Consider the following 22,677-nt stretch of genomic DNA (forward strand, 5'->3'; position numbering starts at 1 on the left):
AATAAGCTCTGTGTTAAACGTAATTTGACGATACTTGGATGTTTTGTTCCACAACGCAAATTTCACACACCCCAAACGTACACACACTCCATTTCGCACCCCAAACGTTCTCATCAAGTTACTTATTAGAAACATACAAACATTTTTTTAAATAAACATAACAGCTTCAAAATTCTCATTTTTTATACGGGCGTGTGTAATTTATGTTGCAGAATAAAACGTCCAAGTATCGTCAACTTATGTTTAACACAGACTAGAGCGGCATGATTCTGGATAAACTGAGAATCATGATCTTTCCGTTTCAAACAGAGATCACTAAACTAAACTAAATATCATGCAGGCCTAATTTACTAGAGGCTTTGACACAATTTAATTGCAACAGTCTATTTAAAATGTTTAATTAATCTGAATAAATTATTAAAAAAAACAAAAAAAAACAGGTTAAATGAATGATTCAATGACACACTCATCGTTTTTGAACGCATCTCTTGAATGATGAATTCAGTGACATATACATGTTTAACAGTACCTTGTCGCCACCTACTGGTGTAACGATGTAATGATATAATCTTTATTTGAAGCGTCAAGTACTTTCAGGAGGTGATTTGCTCTATTTTGATCGTTACCGTACCAGACATCAGTGTTGATATCCGAACTATAAACTTTTATCCCAATTCTTCTGCAAAATGAATATTTGTAACACAGAAATAACAAAACTGTGTGTTGATTCAAACCTATACGTGACATTTGCTCTCTCTGGGTCAGCGGCAGCACGACGCAGGTTTGAATGTTCCAGCGTGATTTAATTCCATAGACAGACGAATCGTTGTCATTTGGGAATGAGATTGCCATCTTTTAACGATTAATCACACAGCTGTACCACAGACCTTATTTTTCTCATAAATAGAAAAAAAAAAAACCATTATAAAATCCTTTAGAAAAATTTGTCTTCCGGGATCAATGGAGTTCTATATAACATTCTTGACTCAATTTTAAAGAACCCTGTATGCCAAAAACGAGAGGATATAGGGATAAAAGAGAAATGTTTTAAATGATTGCATAATCCTTTTATGTTTAACAGGTTATTCCAATTTTTTCCAAGACAAATATTTTTACGAGCCGTTTCATTCATAAAATTGAATCACAATAACAAATTAATGAAAACTAAATCCATTGAATGATCCCATGCTGTGAACCCATAGAAGATTCTATATAAGAAGCACCTGACAGAAGCTTCTATATAGAACCAGATGATGACGTGTGGCCAATAGAAACGAGCCATATAATTGTGCTTCACTGACTGTATTAACATACTCTGTTTAAATTGTAAACAAAACACTTAATGTGAGACCCAAGTTCAGACTAATTAAATGATTTTCTGAACAAACATCTTCGACTTATCTTGAGGATGTCAGCAGGTGTCTGCTCCAACTCTTCAAATAGCCCATTTTATAACATCTCTTTCTAAGACCACATAAAGTCTGGGGTTTCTTCTGAAAGCTGATTATTTCCATATGCTATTTATTATGGTTTCCCTGCTTGTCTTTATTTGAGGCTACTTGATATCTGTGCTAATTCTTTAAACAATACAATAGGGCAAATGCATCTCAGTTCCATTCACACACATACTGAATAGTGCACAATAGGTTCCCCTAGCTAGTAGTGCAGTCCATGGACTGAATAAATCTAGATTATATTAACACACCAAGGTATTTACATGGACGAGGTATGTCAAATAATACCATGGTGTTAATATGGTACCAACATCTGAATACCATCAGAAAATGGTACAAAATGGACAATGACAGGAAAACATACATTTTTTGTTTGCGTTCAGAGCCAAAATAAAGACTTTTATGAAATTAAAAGGAGAAAATGAAACGTGTTTCCCTATAGCCAGCAGTAAAACAAAAAAACACCAACAATATGAAAGATACTAAAATTAGGTTTTGACATAGCATCCCATTATAAATAGCCCATGAATGAGTGTAAGATTAGTTGAAGAGCTAATAATCCCCATCATAATGCTAACAACACTGGTAAAACTTGTGGAATTGCTACGATTATTTAGAATCAGTGGGAAAACCAAGCAAGCAGATGAGACAGAAATATGGCATCAAATGTTAATAACACAGTACTTACATAAACCATGTAATTTACATTGTAATCGAATATACTTGAAAGAAAACCACTTGGTACTATCATGGTTCGCGTCCAAAAACCATGATATAATCATGATACCATATCTAAAACCTTTTGTTAGTGCATAAGCACTGCTCTGAAGACGTGTGACTGTTGTTGAAGGTTGTATTATCTGGAGTGAGTTCTGTGTTTGAGCAGTGATTCACTGCGAATATTCTGATACTCGCACACATCCTTTGACATTCATAACAGACTCGAGCTCTTCCACAGAGAACTGCAACTCCAGCATAAACAAACCACAGTCGTTTTAAGCACTGTCGGGGTGTTTATGGACTCGCAACCCGTTTATTTGTGCTCGTAATCGAGTAAACTGGGACTCGTTGTTCGATTCGCCGCACCTAACGCGCTGTTCGAGCGCATTGGTCCGCGACGCGTTGCTCTTAAGGAAATGACTCTTTAAGATGGTCAAAGCATGTGTGAGCCATGACAACCGAGCTAAGCTAACGGGCTAAAGCACCTCCAGTCTCCATCTGCACCAATAAAACACCACCCCCTACCCACACACACACACACACACACACACACACACAAAAGAAATGCATTAATCCCAGCGTCACTTACCCCACACGCGAACCCCTATCCAGAGAATACTTATGTACATTCCATAGAGGAAGGTGGAAAGGCCTCTGGATTTGCGCACGGAATTCCAAAAATGATCCCAAAGCAGTGCACTTCCCAACACATCCAGCAACTAGAGAAAAGGAAGGCCAGCAGCCATCACACTCCTAAAGATCCCGTTCAGAAATGCAAACACTGCCCTGGAACTGGCATCGCAGGATCGAAATCTCACAGCTTTCTTCAAATACGTCTTTCTTAAACTCCAAGACGATAAATCCAACATCTCGGCACGTCCATTTTCACGTATATTCATTCATTTTTTTCCCTTGAGTTGAGTCCTAGATCCCTCGCTCCTTTCAGTAAGGGGGATACAATGTAACTAAAGGGCAGGAGGAGGAAGCGCCATGAAATCCAGGAGAATGATCCGGATGGATTGAACCCTGCGCGCGCAGTGCGCGGTAAGACGCGGAAACTGGATCAGTCGATATTCTTCCTGGAATTTCCAGCATGTGTTTGTGTGTTTATGAGTCCAGCACATTTAAAAAGCCTTCTTTTCTGCCTTAACTTGTTTTCCTCTTCCTGATCTTGTTTTAACATATTTCTTAATGTTGTTTTTTTATATGAAATGACAAATTGATTTTACAAATTCAATTCACATTTATTTGTATAGCGCTTTCCACAATACACACCGTTTCAAAGCAGCTTTACAGAAAATGCATGAGTCCACATTACAATTTAGAGTGATCTGTTATCAGAGGAACTGTTATGCATTTCAGAAATGTACATATACAAATCACACAGTAAGCTAAACATGTATTAATACAAACAATGTAATAATTTAAGGCAGAAACAATGAGCTCGCTGAGGTAATGAATACATGATTGTTAACAAATGATTATGACATATAGTAGCACTGGTGCATGTTGATTCAGAGTTTGCATCAAATTCAAACTAAATTTAGTAAAAAGCAAAAGCACCAAAAAAAAATTCAATTATTCAATTTGGCTTCATTAACTTCTTTGAATGACCATTAATTAGTTCTTCAGTGACTAAATATTATTTAGATGATTCTGTAGACTTGCAATGAATGGCATTAACATTCTTCAGTTTTGGATAATAAAAAGGACTCGTTCGTTACTGTCATACTGAATAATCAAATCACAATTTAGTTATCCTGCCTACATGAAAACTCTTATTAAATGTTATTCCAAACCCATTTGACTTTTTCCTCCATGAACTTTAGCGGATTAGCATACACTGAGAGTGGGAAGTGAGCAGCAGCTGCCGAGCCTAAAAGAGACACACACAAAGGGACCATAAAAGGGATCTGTATACTATTTTGCAAACCTTTTAAAGAAATACAATCTTTTTTTCTTTAGCCAGAGATTATATGGTGCAAATATGGTATGAAGATACGCATCACTAGCTGTGTTTCCATCCAAAGTTGCGAATTTAACTGATGCGCAAAATAGGAATATGGCATTAAACATTTGTGAATAAAGCAGCGTTTCCATCCCATGTGTTCAAGAGAACAAAATAGTCCCTTCCTGGGAAATTGCAGTAATAAAATGAATAAATCAGTGATACAAAATGGAAGTTGCTGCAATCAGGGAAGAAACTGTGGCTCTTTTTTTTCATCATAATTGAGTTGCGTTTACACAACAAACGCTGTCATGTTCTGTTGCGTTCAAATGCTAGTGTTCAGGAACGCAATCTTGTGACACTTATTATAATTATACCCAACTATTGTGATGACAAACTTCGTCTCAGAAACTTCAGAAGGACAAAACCGACATTTGAGATGCAATTGGTCCGCCGGTAAGTGCAGTTATCCAATCACATCGTCTGTTGAGGCAGTCACATGTTTTTTATTGAGCATTGAGGGATTTATTCGGTAAATGTGTTTTCATCTTTGTTTATGCGCATATCCTCTTAAAAGATAAAAAAATCCACCTTAACTGAGCGTGTTTTTATGCACCATACGTTTCCATCCAAATGTTTTTATGTGATATCCCAAAATTTGCTTAAAAATAGGTGAATGGAAACAGCGGATGCCACATGTATTAGGAAATGAGCAGCACTGACATTGTGCTAAACATCCTTCATGTTTGAAATGACATGAGGTAGTTAGCAAGATAGTTAAGCCAGAATTTACATTTTGGGGGAACTATCCCTTTAAAAGAGGAGGAGTTAAATGATTAAACGCTTGACATGTGGTGCTACAGTAACATTGCTGGTGAGAACATGATTGATCTGTAATGATTTTGATTTCAGTTGCTACATGATGACTGACAGCATTGCTTTGCTTTTGAAGTATGACTAAGCCAGACATACCAGTTTATGTGTTAATATTTGTTGATGTGCATGTAGGCGTATTACTCTTTGACTTCTTGCATAGCTCAGTGAACGCTGGAAAGCTCCCCCAAACAATGCTAGATAACAAACCGGCATCATCAGGAACTCTGCCGTGGGGAGACACTTGTCACATGATTTCTGGTTCCTGGGTGGCAGCGTCGTGTCTGTAGCCACAGGTACACTCATTTGCACTTTCTTTCATCCGGGGTTAACAGAGTGAGGCCTGTCAAACAGTGGCGAGAGAAGGAAACGCCTGCGAGGAAAGGGCTGACGGAGAACAGGAAGACCTGCTGCTGACATTCCTTCTACAACCTAAGCCTCTTTTAAAATGCCCCCTCATTCACATGCAAAAACATGAGCTTTTCATAAGATAATTAGCTCCTTCACACTTGAGTCGTGCTTTTAATAGCTCATACTGTGTGTTTAAACAAACGCAGGAAATTTGTTTGAATGCTCCATAATAATGTTGTTTTATTGAGAAACATTTTGATTTATAAATCCCACGCATCGGCCGGTGCATCCAATCCCACCCAAGATCAAATCTCTGTGAAAAACTGAATTTAGGAAGGTCTTCCGCACTTCCCGAGAAAACGTCTTTTGTACTTCGGCACAAAGGAGCGTCCCAGCACCCGTAGCTGGAGGAGATGTGTGCGTTTGATTAGCGGCTCTCTGGCTTTAGGCGACGCAGGGTTTCCAAAAGGTTCAATCTGACACTCAAACCCCATTAGTATTTTGGACAATTAGTCGCACATTACTATATGAACACATATGAACACTTTCACGGTCACATTTCAGCTCGGATAAATATAAACAGGGCTTGAAGTTAACTTCTTCGCTCCCCAGTCACTGTGGCTATAGTGGTTTTCCAAAGTTACTACTCATTTTTGATTTTTGACATCGATACCATGGGGGAAAACTGCCATATAGATATTTTTTAATATTATATCATAATTTGGCAGCAGGTATTTTAGGCTGCTGTCACTTTAAGACATGACGCACGGATCCATTATACTGTTTTCTCTTCATAAAACTCTAGTTTTCCTGTAGCTCAAACAATAAAGCATTGGCGCTTGCAACACCAAGGTCATGGGTTTGATTCCCAGGGAAAGCAAGAACTGATAAGAATGTAAAATGTGTACTTTGAAATACAATGTAAGTCGCTTTCAGAGGTGGACAGTAACAAAGTACATTTACTTGAGTACTGTACTTAAGTACACTTTTTGAGTATCTGTACTTTACTTGAGTATAATTTTTCCTGGAAACGTTTTACTTTAACTTCACTACATTTGAAAGACAAATATTGTACTTTTTACTCCACTACAATTCTGTCAAGGTCCTTGAGTAGAAAGTAACATCAGTCAGTGCATGATTTTGGTTGCAGGGGTTGCATTTTGGTTGGAAATGAAAGTTGGGTTGACGTCAGAACCCTGCATCTGATTGACATCAGAACCCGACATCAGATTGACGTTAGATATTGATTGAAAATAAAAGTCGGGTTGACGTCAGAACCCGACTGATGTTGGTTTCTGACGTCAACCCGATTTTCATTTTCAGCCACAATACAACGTCTGTCCAACGTTGGAGATCAACGTCAATCTGACATTGGATTCTGACATAAACCTGATTTTCATTTTCAACGTTGGATTTGGTCTTCTAAATGCGACTTTTGTCACTTTTTTGGAGCACACTATCTTATAGATAACAGTAAGGCTAACATATTCATACTAAAAGCCAAAAAAACCATTGTGTCCGAAACCATTGTGGACGTTATTGAGTGCACTTATTCAATCTCACATTCAATCTCACATTCAATCCCACTACTGGAACTGTGTTCTAGAAATAAATTTGATAAATGGATATGAGGGTAGGAAGGCAGGCGTAGATTCAGAGGCATACAGTACTGTAAGTATTACATACAACAATGCAACAATAATAAAACCATGCATTGACATTTACTTTTTACTTTTGATACTTAAGTATTTTTAAAAACGAGTACTTCTGTACTTTTACTTAAGTAAAAATAGGTCTTTACAACTTTTACTTGTAACGGAGTAATATTTGACCAGTAGTATCTGTACTTTCACTCAAGTAAGGAAGTTGTGTACTTCGTCCACCTCTGGTCGCTTTGGATAAAAGCGTCTGCCAAATGTACACGTGCGTTTTCTTAAAATATACACCACATATTTATTTAAACATTATCTTTATGACAATTAAGCGCATTTTCTCCTTTCCCAATTGTTAGTAGTGTGCTGTAAATGTGAAATATAAAATAAGTATAATTTGCATTTCTGTAATACAAAATATAACCAATTTATTTTAAATAATTTTATTATTTTAATTAGAAGAAACACATTTTTAAAACTCATGGTCAATCACATCTTTTTTCGCATTACAGGAATTTGGCATGAAATGGACTTTTTTAAAATGTATTATTAATTTGAGAGAATTACTCAAAATGATTCACACATGATGTTCAAAAAAAAAGTGAAGCAATCCCAGAACAGACTCTCTATTCACCAGACCGCAGATGCTAGCTAACCACTTATCATGCTGATGTATTTCCCCATGTTGAACGTCCCGTTTTGCACAAGAAGAGGGAAATATATGCTCCATGGCCACTTTAATGCAGTTCCCATCATGCAATCTCCCGTTAATGGAGCCAGTCATTTGCTCTTTCTGCTGCAGAGATGCCTGTGTCACAAAGAGGCCACTCAATCACTCTGAGAGCAGCAGGCCCAAAAACCTGAGAGGCTTTGTGGCCCAAATAACAAGAGCAGCTCCAATACGAGCTCTCCAGCACAATTGCCTCTTTAGTAAGCAGAAAATTCCTTGCTCAGCCAAGCGGTTCTGGTTCAGACCGTCGGCTTTACGAGCTGGAAATCCAATTGAGATTAAAAGGGAGCTGGTTAATTATATGGCAAAAAAGACTGGATTATAACGAATATATTATTAGTATTAAAGACCAGATACACAAGTAGTCTTCAGCCTTTTATTGCAGAAAAAGCAATTAGGGAATGATTCTGGTTTAGTTATCCATTGACGGTCACCATATGCGTCCATGTGACACGGTGATTCCCACTGTCTGACACGGCCGACGACTCTCTGTTCCTCGTCTCTTGACCACCACACGGCTTTGTTTCGGGTCACGCCGGCTGCATTAAACACTTCTTGGCACTTTGATGGCTCTGGCTCTCCAGTTTCCCTGTGTGAGAGAATGGGGAGGGGTGAGGTTAATGGTGATTCAAGTCCCGGTGACCTTTTCAAAGCTCCCTGTCAAACAACCAAAAGCTGCCCTGCTGAGCCGAGGGCTGGGATCAGGAAGAGGGAATTTATGAATCCGTTTACACACACATTCACACTTACAACACCTTTTTCACACTTTCTCATCGCACATATAGGGATTGCAGTGCTGTAAAAGTCACACTGATACATCATTACTCAGGGACAGGTTTAAATCTAGATATTGCATTCACAGAATAGTTCATTTGTTTAGTGTAAATCGGAAAGAATTCTGAGAATACGGATTCACAATCAACTAGCATTCAGAGAGATTAAATGTTCTTCCTAGAATGATGTACAACTTTCCATTGCATGTGATTTGTTATTAAAATGACACAGAATAAAAGTTCTGTAGGGATGTCAATAGATTAAAGTATTGCATTGATGACTAATCTAATGTGTTTTATTATTTAGCTCTTAGAATGATTAATAACTTTAAATTTGCTAAAAATCTCTATGAAGTCTAAATGCATTCTTTTTCTTTCCAAATGCCTTTCTTAAATAAAAGTGTTGAAGATGAAGTGATCTTCTGGTATCTTCTTTATAACTTCTTTATGTGGTATTGCACATTTGTTGAGCTTCTGTAAATACATTTGACCATAAAGACTGCAAATGACTACTTTTGTTAAAAGTCCAACTTGGATTGGGTTTTGTCATTAGGAAGGCCATCCTTGCTTTGCTAGAGGAAAACAGAATGAAGCGATTTTGTCAAATTAAGTCCAAGTGTTCCCTGCATCTAAAAAACAAATAATATCAAATATTTAATTGTTCTCAATTATCCTGAATAACAGTAGTTTTTTTGAACATATCAAGTATTCCAGTGTCAGAATTAATCTTCAAGAACTGCAAATGCTCAAGGAATCTCATTTTCAGGCTAATATTTTAGGCTAGTGTCAGTTGTTCTGTCAGATTCTTCAGGGGTGAGATTCTGTGATTCCTAATGCTGCATTACTGTAGCTAAGAGCCGCCAGTACGAGGCTATCAGCAGTCTTCAGTTCTGAAACTGGAGCCACTCGATCGATAGCAAATGAGATGATGCTGATCTGGCTGGCATCAGCATCTCTATTCTGTGGGAAAGCAAAGACTCTCAATTCCACCCCTTGATCTTCGCTGGCCGCTTTTTCAGATCAGTTGGCAGCATTCGGCACAAGATGTACAGCGCTAGCATCTGTCAACCTGCAACGCCTGCAAAGTCTGGCTCTCTTCAAACAGCTCATGCTGATGAAATCTGTTACCTGACCAAAATTTGAGTCACGGAACACGACATACACTAAAGCCAGCTTATCAGATGCTGTCTTTTTGTTTGTCTCGCACTATTAAACCAGCGGCTCCCGGAAGGCAAAAACCTGTAAACAATTGTTCAGAGCATGCATCTGAATGCTATTTCAAAGCACACTGTCACAAAGCCGTAAGAAGAGAATTTCACGCTACCAATAGATGAATGAACAGATCAGTTAGGTCAACAAAGAGAAAGAGATTTTCTTTCTTTGATATACTTTTTCGAAACAAAGTGAGCAATAGATGCACATCTGAAATCAGCTAAGACTATTCCAAAAATCAATTTTAAATCAAAACCTTAATTTAAGAGAGATCTAAACATAACTACAAAGAAACATCACAGCACAAACACAATCTAATAGAGATGCATTTCTCCAGCCAATGGCTGCGTAGAGCTGCTGAGTCCCAGTATTCTGCATTGGCTGGTGAGGCAACTTTGAGAGCCCAGACATCGACCTGGCAAGATAATTTCTCATTGATTGTTTGGGGGCTGTTGTGAAGCAGTTTATTACCCATACTGCAGCAAGGGAGCCAGCCCAACAATAGATGCAGAGCATTGCTGGAACTCCATCATCTAGCACATCTGGCTTTTCTCCAACTACCTACGCTCAGATCAAATACTGAACTCCAGAACTTATGCAATCTTCCCATCTAACAGGACTGCATATAGTCTAAAACAAAACAAAACAAAACAAAACAAAACACGTAGAACTACCCAGGGCTCATTCGAAGAACTGTAACTGTTTGTTGGAAACTTAAGGGTAGATTTATTTTATTTTTTCAAGTAAAATGTAACAGGGAACTTTACTGGAACTTAAAACAATATTCTCAGCCCCGAGTCATCTAGTAGAATATCCAATCTTATTGTTCTTTTCCATTTAACAGAAACTTAAAAAAGGACAAAACAATGCCATAAAAGTGGTCTGTAAAACTTATATTGTGCACTATATTCTAATTTCTATTTAAATACATATAATAGTTTCACGTGAGAAACTTGTTATTCACTGATAATCAATGTACTGTAAGTTAGGTATGGAGTGCCACAGGGATCCGTCACTGGCCCTTTGTTATTCTCCTTGTACACACTCCCTTTAGATGATATTATGAGAAAACATGGCATTAGCTTTTACTTTGATGCTGATAAAACTACCCAAAAAACTAAAAGTTGTATAACTTCTCTAGCCACATGAAATATCAGTTAGCTGAGTGCATTAATAAATGTAATTCCTAGACGACCGATAATTTCTTTCTAGTAGACAGGATTTTCATTTTCTGGTAGACTATCTCTTTAAATCTCATTAAAGTCTTTAATTACATTTATAATGTTTCACATTTCCCCATAGAAGACTACAAATGCCAGAAATCCAATAGTATTGTAAATGTACAGGATGGATTTTATTGTTGGAGTATTTCTCGTGACGCAGGCTCCGTGTTAGATGTTTGTTTTGATTGTTTTATATCAAGTGTTTTGTAGTTTTCATTTATTATTTATATATGAGACGGCTAACTTCTGGGCAATTCTGGGCCTTCTGGTGTTCATTTCTCAACCAATATTGGCTCTGTGGACAACGCCGACAACGCAGACTGGAGCATGTATATCAACCGTGACAAGTCTGGTTTATTCACATGGACTATTGCTGGATTTGCGCCCGCTTGCTGTTCTGCCGACAATGGATTCAACACTTGTCCCAAAAATGTCCCAAAATGTCTTTTGGTTGGCATCAGTTGGAAAAAGCCTAAAGCGAAACGGAGGAAAAGGGGTTCGAGAGGAGGAATACTCAAAAGGCTACGGAGAAGAGGTAGTAGACTGCCCTTACCTGCTATCACCTTGTCAAATGTTAGATCCCTGAGAAATAAAATTGATGAGCTGTCTGCGTTGATCAAATATGATGGGGATTATCGTCACACAAGCCTTTTCTGTTTTACTGAGACATGGCTCTCCCAGGAAACAGCGGATTTACCTTGATGGATTTACTTTGACTTGATACCAGAAGCAACACAATATCCAGTGCCTTGATTCTGCCTGCTTTGCTACCGAACTGAATCAATTTTATGCTCGTTTTAATAATAGCTATTCAGATGAGCACTGGACTCCTACAGAGCATCCTGACCTTTACCCCATACTAATTGAGGAACAGATTGTGGAAAAGGTTTTAATGCAAGTCAAACCCCAAAAGACATCGGGGCCAGATGGAATAAAGGGCAAGGTACTGAGGGAATGTGCATCTCAGCTGAAGGGTGTGTTGACATAACTTTTTCAGCTGTCTCTTGACTTTAATGTTGTACCACAAGCCTGGAAGGAAAGTACCATCATCCCATTACCAAAAAAGGCTCATGCTAAGGTGCTTGAGGACTGTAGACCAGTGGCTTTAACATCTGTGCTCTGCAAGTGTATGGAGAGAGTGGTTTGTCAGCAACTCTCCCATAGCCTGGAAATCCAGACCTAAATCTGAAAGATTAATGGTCTGGCGTCGACTAATGAAAATCGGCCAGCTTGAGGGGCGGCACCAAGCATGCATTTGAAAATCTCACTGCACGCAATTGGATAACACTACGACCAATCACAACAAGTTATCGCTTAGCTACCAGCGGAGCTAACTGGTAGATTAGACTCTTACTGTATCCGGTCGGCAAAACAGCAAAAACGTCCTTCTTGCAAAGGAACGATTCGAGCGCCGTCTTCTATTCATCTTTTAGATAAAAAGCCAAGTCTAACTCGTTCATTGTAGCGGCCAAAGGCGTCTCAAACAACTGGTGTTCATCCATAGCCATCTTGCAATGTTTACTAATGACTTCGACGTCACAGCGCTGTCGTCTTCTGTTTACCTCGCCTCTGGCCCGCCTATATCAGATAACCCGATGTGATTGGTGCAGCTCAGATCGAGGGGCATATTTAATGAGCATCATTACTCGACGCCAGAGTAACTCGCTGAGCAAATTCAACTTGTGCTCTCGCGAGAACTCTGGATTACCAGGGTAACTCTCCCAGGCAATGACTGGTAAACTCGACCCTTTGCAATTTGCTAGTTGAAGATGCCACCCTCACTATGCTGGATAGGGCTGTAAAGCATTTGGACTTGGCAAATTAATGCGTTAGGATTTTAATTATGGACTTTTCTTCTGCCTTTAATACTGTGAATATAAACACACTTCTGAGGCGTCTGGAGGAGCTACAGGTGCATCAAACCTTGATTTTATGGATTAATAGTTTTTTACAACATGTGCTGGTAAATGGCAAAAAGTCAGAGAATGTGGTTTTAAAATCTGGTCTCCCAGAGGGATGTGTTTAATCCCCAATTCTTTTCTCTATTTATACAAATGAGATAACCTGTAATAACGATAAAGGCTTATCAATGTCTAGGCTTACTGAAGAAATTGAGGAGTTTTAATATTGAAAAGGACATTCTGATAGTTGTGTATAAATCACTCATTGAATCTGTGCTCACTTTCATCATTTTATCCTGGTACAACTCTCTTTCTGTTAAATGCAAAAAACAGACTTTTAAGGATTACAAACATGGCTGGTAAAATTATTGGTGAGAAACAAGTAACTCTGTCTGATCTTTACACTGTGGAAGTAAAAAGGAAAGCCTCCGTTATTGTGACGAATTCTTCCCATCCCCTGTATAGTTCATTTCACGTACTTCCGTCTGGTAGACGATATAAAAGTACCTTTGGTGAAAAAGGCCAAGTATAAGACGACTTTTATTCCAACTGCCATTGATATTTTAAATAGGAAATGGGGGTGTATCTTAAATTGTTGTTGTGTGGTTGTCTCTTGTATTGATAATTTTCTACCCCTGTGGGGATAGACAATAATGCTTTTTTTTAAATTGAATTGAATTTGAGACCCCCAAAGGAACCCTACAGTAGAAAGTATTCCCTTGTTTTTGTTGTGTTCAATCATATCGGTTCCTGAAAAGGCTGTTTGTCTTGTAGCCATGGGCAGTGAAGGGTGGGAGGAGGGACATCAACACATGCACTCAGTAAGGGTAATAAACACAGACAGCTGGAGCGTTGTGATCTTGCTCTAAAGGTATTGTCCATGTTAATGAGTTAAGATGAGCTTGGATATATGACTAGAAATAATAATTTCAAAGAAAGTCTTTGCTTTGATGTTTCACATGATAGTGAGTCAAGTCAAAGCCTATAAAACAAATCACTGTTCACTGCAGGATCTGACAAACTCTGAGGGTCTCAATCATGGATAACGCACAGAAGTGCCAAGGGAGAATCACATCACATCACAGTCTGGGGAGATCCAGCTCGTTTTTCCAATCTAACTCTAAGTACCTTAATGATTAGAGCATGTCATGAATGCTCACAGACACTTACAGCTCCCTCACTGCAGTGAATTCAATGCACACAAGTCTCCGGAAGGAAGAGACTCTCAGCTGGTTTAATCGTATGGAATTTACTCAACTACTTATCTTGCTGCAGAATTGGAGTAAAATGAAAATTTTGAATAGGTCCACATGGAATCTGTGCACTTATTTCATCTAGCATGTTAAAAGAGAGCTTAGAGTGCAACACTTTTATTATCAGAAAAAAGGTATAAACACATTACCCAAATTATCTACCAAACAAACAAGCAAGAGGCGAGGAAAAAGCAGCACTTTATGAATGAAGGCAGCCAGAATTCTGTGGAAATCTAAACATCTTTCTGCTGAATATACTTAAATATGGTAAAATGTGTTTGTCCATTATTAAAAAAGCTTTCCTTTCAACAACAAAATAAACCAAAAAATAACAGCGTTGAGAAAACAGCAGAGCATCTGATAATAGCGATGTGGATATGTTTGCACAAGATCACTTCACAGGTATTTATATGGCACGTTATACAATAGATTGTTTTAAAGCAAGCAGCTTTACAGTATTAAACATGATTAAAAAAAAACAAAAAAAACATTCAATCTCTATCAATTACAGTTACAACTTCAGTTTCTACTATGAAACATCTCTCCAGTTTGTTCCTGTTTTACTTGCGTCTGACCTCGACAGACTGAACAGAAGAAATAACCTGAAGATGATGTTCACAAAGAAGGTAGAGCCACAGAGCCACACCTAACTATTTCGTAATTGCTACCGACCAATGGAAGTTTGAAGGTGTTTACCAGCCGGAGCAAACTTTTCTGATAAGTTCACTTTGGCAAGCTGTTTCCAACTCCAGAAATGAACTTATTTTGGCCAAATTTTGTTTGAAATTATGTCACACAAGTTTGTTCTTCAAAGTATACTGGAGCCTTAAGGCCCCACAATTGCCCCCTTAAATAGACTGTTCATGAATGGGTCATTGAATCAATGAACCGATTTAAAACCTAATTTAAAGTTCAACATGAGGTTAACTACAAAACAAGAGATTCATTGTTTATAATCATTTTAGTCTATTGGCAGCCTTCAGCTACATTTGAAAACATAATATTGCATACAGAAGCATGTTGTTTTGCACATTATTCTCTCTAGATATTAGTCAATTTAACTGTAATGAACAGGTTAGCTTACATACCTTTCCTTTTTGAAGTAGAGAAAGTTCAAGGTTGTGTTGGTCGTGGCACTGCAAATTGTGCATACAGCAAATCTCTTTTAATGAATATGGTCCATTTTGAAGTGTTTATATCTAAAAGCAAAGATCTTGGGAGATTGTCTTCTACCTTCTCTATTTGGTGCCCTGCGATTTTCTTTCTGACTCTGTTGTGTCGGTGGTTCTGTGGCTTGCAATTTGTTTATCAGTAGATGTTGCATCATTTAAAAAACATAATTTAATAACAGTTGTTAAAAAGTAATTGTCAAGTCGAGTCGAGTCTCGAGTCATTGGTTCTCAAGTCAAAGTCAAGTCTAATAATTTTCTTCATTTAGTCAAGCATGTCACAACTCCTTGAATTTGCAACTCAAATCAGACTCGAGTCAAGTCATGTAGCTCGAGTCCCCGAACCTCTGCTAATGGAGGCCTGGGTATGAGGCTTGTAGCCAAGAGTTGAACATGTTCCATAAAAAACCAATGCATTTTCCCACTTTAGATGCAAACCCACACACAGACCAGGACAGGTATGCTGAGAAATCGCAGTGCTTGGACCGTTAAAACAGGGACACACTGTGTTTACGGCCCTTTCCCTAATATGCTGTGACATTAATCAATTCCACCTGCCTCACAGAGTTTGGAGTTTGCCGAAACAGCCAGCCGAGGATGGGAATTTTTCAGACACATGAAGAGAAAGACAAAGAAAAAAAGACTGATGAAAAGAAAGACACAACTCAGTCCTACTAGCTGCCAGGGAGCTCCAGAAAAATCTTCCAGCCACCAGGGTCGCCCATACTAATGGGCCAACCAGAGAAAACAGATTAATCCTGCAGCCATTAATAATTCCTGCAACTGTTCCCTCCAAGGCAATTAATCACCTTCCCTCTCTGTCAGCACAAGAGCCTGGGGCTAAGCACAGATCCAGGGCTTCTGCTGGAGCCATGACTAAACTCATTCTAAATCACAACCATGCTCACTCCGCTCCTTACAGCAGTGTAGAGATCATTAGAAGAATCTACCCAGATAATATACAAAACATCCATCCTTATTATTAATATACATGATATTAGGAAACATATTTGTGTTTTTGGATGGTATAGGTATGGTATTATGATAGCATGTCCACAATATATATGATATTACCATGGTACCACTGTTAGACTCTCAGCAAGCAAGAAACATGCCATTAACACAATACCATATTTAAAAAAACATATTACCATGTCCATAAATCTCATGCAATTACTGCAACACCAAGTCGAAAGAAATCGTACATGTCCATAAAACAATGGTACCATGTTAGCCATCACCTTACATTTTACTCTGTGTCATGCTAACCGATCAAATAATTAAGCACAAGTAGTGTTTCAGCCTTATTTTATGTTGACATCACAGAAAAACATGCAAGTGAAGTATGGAGTTCAACAAGGTTCTGTCTTAGGCCCTTTGTTGTTATTGTACATGCTTCGCTTTTAAAGTGATATAATCAAGAAACATTGGTGTTTTTTGAATGGGACTTATCAACGTATCAAAGAATGCCATGCTATTGCCATGATACCACATCTACAATATATATGATATCACCATGGTACCATTATCAGAAAGATTATAATTAGGCATATGTAATTATTCAGCCTTACAATGTAACACACAATGGTAGCAGTAGCTTGTTAAAAAAAAAAAAGGCATTAACAATGTCCACAATGACCAAACACGTCCAAAACCATGAAAGTACCATAGCAGACTGGTTTTTGAACAAGCTACAGCTACCACTGAAATACAGCCAGCTGGTCTCTGTATACAACAATCAAACAAAACAGCGAGTCAGAACTAAATCCAGGTGAGAAAATCCTCACATATATGTTGACGGTGACTCACTAAAGCCTTTGGAAGAGAGATCAAGCAGATCCTCCCAACAAACAGTGTAGCACAATTAGTCACAGAGCTCTTTACATGAGATATGATGGCTCCATTATCATTCATTAATGAGAAACACTTGAGTACATGACCGCTCCCCCACACTCAAACACTGCTGAGCTCTCTGTTCCACTTCTCTCCTGCGAGGGGGAGGCAGGGCAAGAAAATCTTCATTAGTAGAGCAGCGGCAAAAGAAAGCGGATGAGAGAAAGGAGGAGAGAGAAACAGAAGGGGGGAATAAATTGAGGCTGATCTGGTGCTCTGTTTTTGAGGCACTGAGATTTGCATATATGTGCAGCAGTGCAGAGGGAGAAATGTGTCAGTACTGACAGCTCCCTGAGAATTTTTAAGCTCGATGTTGGCGCCTCTCTTTCTCTCCCTGAGACCGCAGGAGCCCTGCTAACAGCCGCTCGGGGGTCAGGACCAGTGCCTTTGTGCTCAGCCCTCCTATGGCAACCCAGCAAAGCATGTTTAACGGTCAGCTCAAGTGCAAATCTGCTCTCTGGGGGGAGGGCGAGTTGAACCTTCCCTGCTGCAAGGGCAAATGGAGATGTGTATGTGTGTGTGGGCTGGTACAGAGCTAGACTAAAAGAGGACAATTAATACTCTAAGACACGTACAAAACCATACACTGTACATACTTTCCGACGTACCTTAGAGAGGATAGATTAATATTTAATTTGAGGTTGTGAGATAGACGTTCAATAAGTTGGTCTATGTTATCCTGAGATTGTTTTCCTCTTTTGGAAAAACATACTGATTGACTTCAAGGTACACACCAGCATGACTTATAGAACGACTGTACTGTACTATGCCTTACAGCTTTGGTGCTTAAAATCAAACATGGCCTCCATCCAGAATAAGGTCGATAGTGTGCAGGAAATGAAGCAAGGGTTTACCCTGTTGAAAAGACGAGCTTAGACAAGTATTAATTTCCATGCTGGTCCTGGTTGGTTTATTCTGGTTTGGTGGTGATGAACCAACATAACCATGCTATTCACCTCCAAAACTTTGCTGGTAAAGCTGTTCAACCAGAGCAGATAGCATAGAAGCTGGTTAACTGGATATTTAGGGGGTTAAGCTAGTTAAGAAACTGGGACACCAACCATGTCTGGCTACAGCTAATATACGTAAGGACCCTTTAGGATGGGTCATGCAGTTGTTGGGGGCTGGTGATCAGCTATGCTGGTCTTTTCAGCAGGGAAGGGATACAAACCTTTCCCCAACATCATCGTGAGAGTAGTCAAGCTCAGCGAACACACACACACTTTACTTAGCTATCTAAAAGGGGTGATTCCATAGACGTAATGGTTTTTATACTGTGTAAACTTATTCTCTCCCCTTACACTAACCCTACCCCCAAACCTACCCATCACACAACACTTTCTGCATTTAAAAAAATAAATATTTTTATACCAGATTTACAAATGAGGGCACCCCTAAAGGGAGGTTTTTGGAGATTTTGGTCACTGCTGGGTACAAATTTGTTCCCAAAAATTAGTTAAGTAGAGACACACACACACACACACACACACACACACACACACACATCCTTGTACATCTATCTTTATGAGGACATTCACTGACACAGTGCAATCTCTAGCCACTTACCCTAACCTTACCCATCACAACTAAGTGCCTAACCCGAACCCTTACCTAATTATAATCGTATCCCTAAAACCAAGTCTTGACCCTCAAACAGGCCTTTAAAGGGCTCTCAGAAAGTGGGGACCGGCCAAAATGTCCTCACTTTACTCTCTTTATCCTCACTCCAATGGTCTAAAACTCAAACTGGTCCTCACAAAGATAGTTGTACAAGCACACACACACAACCTCTGAAAAACACATGGATCTAAATCCATCGTTATGCATGCAAATTGTTCTGTTTGAGACTTCAGAATGAATGGCTCTCTGGGAGAAACCATCCCCACTAACTACCAGGGGTCCTCTTCTTGTTGGCGTAAGTGAGTCACAAATCAAAAACCAGCAGGAGAGGTTTTCCGAACACTTCTCCAACTGTTCATCTTCCTGCAGTAATTTCTGTTAAGAATGAAAAACGACAGTAAAAGAAAGCAGAATAACTTCCCAGATTTTGCACGTGAAGTTACTAAACTAGATTCTTATATTAACACGAGTAGTGTTTGATCATGAAACACACAGCATTACGGTGTAGTGGGTGGTTTTTAACAGTCGCATAGCAGCGTGTTAAATTAGTTTTGACCTCATAATTTTTAATCAAATTGTCATAACTCGATCTTCCGGTGACGTATACTGGACTTCTCCAATAATTTAGTCCACTTAAACCCTGCCCCTTTTTTTTTTTTTTTTTTTTTACAATCGACTGCAATCTTGCATTCAGATCTGCCTCCGCCCAATAAACGACGATGTACTGAAGCAAGTCCCCTCCTTCATTTTGTTTCACTTGGATGTGCATCGCAACAGGGAAGCAAAGATCTTTAGTTTCTTCTATTTCTTTGCGACTTTAATGTGTTCCAATGCATTTGATAGGGTGGTTTTTAGCACACTGCTATTTGGTTCCTTGACTATTCTGGGAAGTTTATACTGCGTTTTCACTTTTTATAATGTCTAGTCAATGCTTTACTTGTCTGCCACAATAACGTCTTTGAACTATCTTCAATTTGGGAGCTTTTCTCAGCAAAAATCATTCATGTCCGTACCACAAACACAATTAGTTTATACAACGAAGTTTAATACTCATATTTAGGGATTTGAACAAACCCCTAATCCTGAGCAATAGCAATAGTGTTGCTTGTCTTAAAAAAAAAAACGCCATTAATTAAGTTAACAGCAAGCACTTGAACAATCAATTACCTGCAGTGTAATGGCAAGAAATTGCATTGTAGTGCCTGTTAAGGAGTATTGCTCCTTTAATAAGACCTTGAGAAAGGTAACATAATCAGTATTTATAGCTGTTCCTTGTGGGCTGAGCACAGGACAGGGGTTGGATAGGAAGCAGTTAATGGTTTGCTTGTGCTGTGGCTCTTTGGCATGCTGGAGGGAGAGTGACATTGATCCACCAGCTCCCGTCCATCCGTCTCCCTGACAGAGGTAACAGGATTGTTAATAAAAATGGAAATTGAGCTGCACTACCCCCTCACACACACACACACACACACACACACACACACTCTGACCGTATCCAGGGCTTGCGTTCAGCTGGCTGGCTTTGCTTGACATCTCCCTGCAGAGGCTAAGCACTGGTTGCACTCGCAGCCATGGTTGTGCTTCTATTTAGACAGAGTGAACACACACACACACACCATTACCTGGCTGTGGGGGAGGAACACTGATAAACGGTTGGTTGTCACGACATATATTACAACATTTAAGGTGAACAATTCAATCCAGTAGGAAATGACTCGCACAATGCGGTTAGTTTTTACTACCACTGAGACATTTAGGGTTAAAATTAGTCGACAGAAAAGGGTTTTTTTTTGTGGGTTTTTTTACAGCCTATGATGAAATGATTAGTGTAGTGCCGATAAACGCTGGGTCCAAAATACAAAACCACCGGTGACACTGCTTCTGTTCTGCCATTTATCTATATATGGTTTGGTAGAAAGTAGAAAGTAATGGGCTTAAAAGCTTCACAAAATCTTGTTAAGCAGCATTTTTGCATGTGAATGCCTGTCTTTCAGGTGTGTGTTTGAGAAGGCAGTAATTTGGCACTTTTTAATAAGATAGACAGACCAAACTAAACACAGTGCAAAACTGAAAGTGATGGATGATTTTATACATAGATATAAAGTATGATAATTTTGCACAAAAAAAAGAAAAAAGAAGAATACAATGATTAGGGATGCACACTATTAAAAGAAATCAACCATATTAAAAGGTTAATCTTTTCGACAACTAACATTGAAATGTATTATTGCACAGACCAAACAGCAACATTGAGCTTTTGGTTTCTAATGTCTCAAAATCTTCTAGTTTCTAAACCCTCAGTCTTCTAAATTTCAGTTTAATGCACAGATGGCACGTGAAAAACAGACACACAAATACAATACAAACTCCTAAAGATGTCTGTTTGCTTGTGTACACATACGAACTGTCTAGTAAGCGTTTTATTTGTCTGCCACAATAATGTCTTTGAACTATCTTCAAATGGGGGCTTTTCTCAGCAAATATATTCAATTATTTTTAATTAAATATGTAATATGCCAATGAATGAATCAATTAAAAAACAATGGGCAGATCTAGCAAGTGTTTTTAAACATTGCATAGTTTTGTAAATGGTTTTCAAGGACGAGAAGATGCAAAACTGTTTATCTTGGGATCTGTCAAGGGACAAATGAATTAGCGTCGAAATGGTCTTTTAAGTCAACAACAAAAGATATTAGAAGCATTCTCTCTGCCCTTTTAAAAGATAAGCATTTTTTTGCTACCCTAACTATGCATGACTACACGATTATTTGCATTTAGCTTACCTGCAATGTGTGACCCTATAGAAACAGACTGTTGGGTCTCGTTCCACCAGGTGAGAATCACTATATTAGCATTTCAATTAATGGACATAACTGCAATGTACAAAGCATATCAATTAATGGCTATAAGATAATGAGTAATCAGTATTGGTCACACACACACACAAAGCACAATAGTCATGTTTGTGCTTTAAAAAGCACTCAAGGGACAGGAAAGCAGCAATGGATGATTTATATCGGCAGTTTTGTTTATGAGGGCGAGATCAAGGATAGATGATTTTAGCCCACGGAGCCAGTCTAAATGTAGATTCACACAGAAACTGGGTCAGTTTGGCTCCCCAAAGGCTTGTGCGCACAGACAGTGGAATTAAATGCTCTTGGTAATCATCAAAATGGGTTCTCGGGTGGGAAGGTTATGCGTTGGGTGTTGAGGACTAGACTGGCACGGTATCGGTACGGAGTAAAAAAGCTGATGGAGTTTATTCCCGAAGCTCAGCTGGTTTGCTGGAGTGCAGGGGAGAATAAACAGAGTGACGTGAGGCAGAAAGAGCTCAGCAGACTGAGTGCTGCCTCATTGAGCAGCCCTGGAAACCTGCCAGTCCAACGCCACAAAGCATTAACACACGCAGAGTCCGTCAGAGGAGTGTATCGCACACCTCCACACGGCCACTGCTTTTACAAGTAAACGTGTCAGGAGCACTTATGAGTGCACTCTGTGACATATGGTTTCTTTTTAGACACACAGAGCCATGGAAGCACTGCAAAAAATCAACTCCTTAAGCAGGATTTTGCCTTGTTTTCCAGTAAAAAAATATCTAAATAGCCTTAAAACAATACGCACTTAATCTAGAAGCAAGAGATAACGAGAGTTGTTATTAGAAAACATACAATGAATCTGAATTGAATTTATTTTTCTTAAAGTCCCCCTGTGGGGAAAATCAAGCTTTTAATGTTGTTTATATGTCAATGTGGTGTTTTTAATATGCTTTAAGGCAAACCATGTGTAAATTCATAATTCGACAGCATTGCTGAGTATTTTCTGCTTAAAATTGCAGTGAATCAAAGACAGTCTCAAAAACAAGGTTTGAAATCGCTGGTGTTTCTGACGTCACAAACTACCTTGTA

General features: G+C 38.8%; 2 protein-coding genes across 4 annotated transcripts in view; both read right to left on the reverse strand.

Annotated features, from left to right (window-relative positions):
- The window catches only part of znf609b (zinc finger protein 609b), a 57,654-nt gene extending 54,444 nt beyond the window's left edge, over window positions 1-3,210 (reverse strand). For all 3 annotated transcript variants that reach the window (XM_084107596.1, XM_084107597.1, XM_084107595.1), the window contains exon 1: window positions 2,764-3,210. The gene's annotated coding sequence lies outside the window, so the exon portion shown is untranslated. The remainder of the gene's footprint in view (window positions 1-2,763) is intronic.
- Window positions 3,211-8,090: 4,880 nt separating this feature from the next.
- Window positions 8,091-22,677, reverse strand: part of trip4 (thyroid hormone receptor interactor 4) — a 90,504-nt gene continuing 75,917 nt past the window's right edge. Inside the window, exon 13 of the mRNA XM_084107599.1 lies at window positions 8,091-8,317. Coding sequence (XP_083963725.1) covers window positions 8,259-8,317 — 59 coding nt within the window. The 3' untranslated portion in view covers window positions 8,091-8,258. The remainder of the gene's footprint in view (window positions 8,318-22,677) is intronic.

The sequence above is a fragment of the Abramis brama genome (genome assembly GCF_963993115.1).
Source record: "Abramis brama genome assembly, chromosome: 3".
Classification (NCBI taxonomy): domain Eukaryota; kingdom Metazoa; phylum Chordata; class Actinopteri; order Cypriniformes; family Leuciscidae; genus Abramis; species Abramis brama.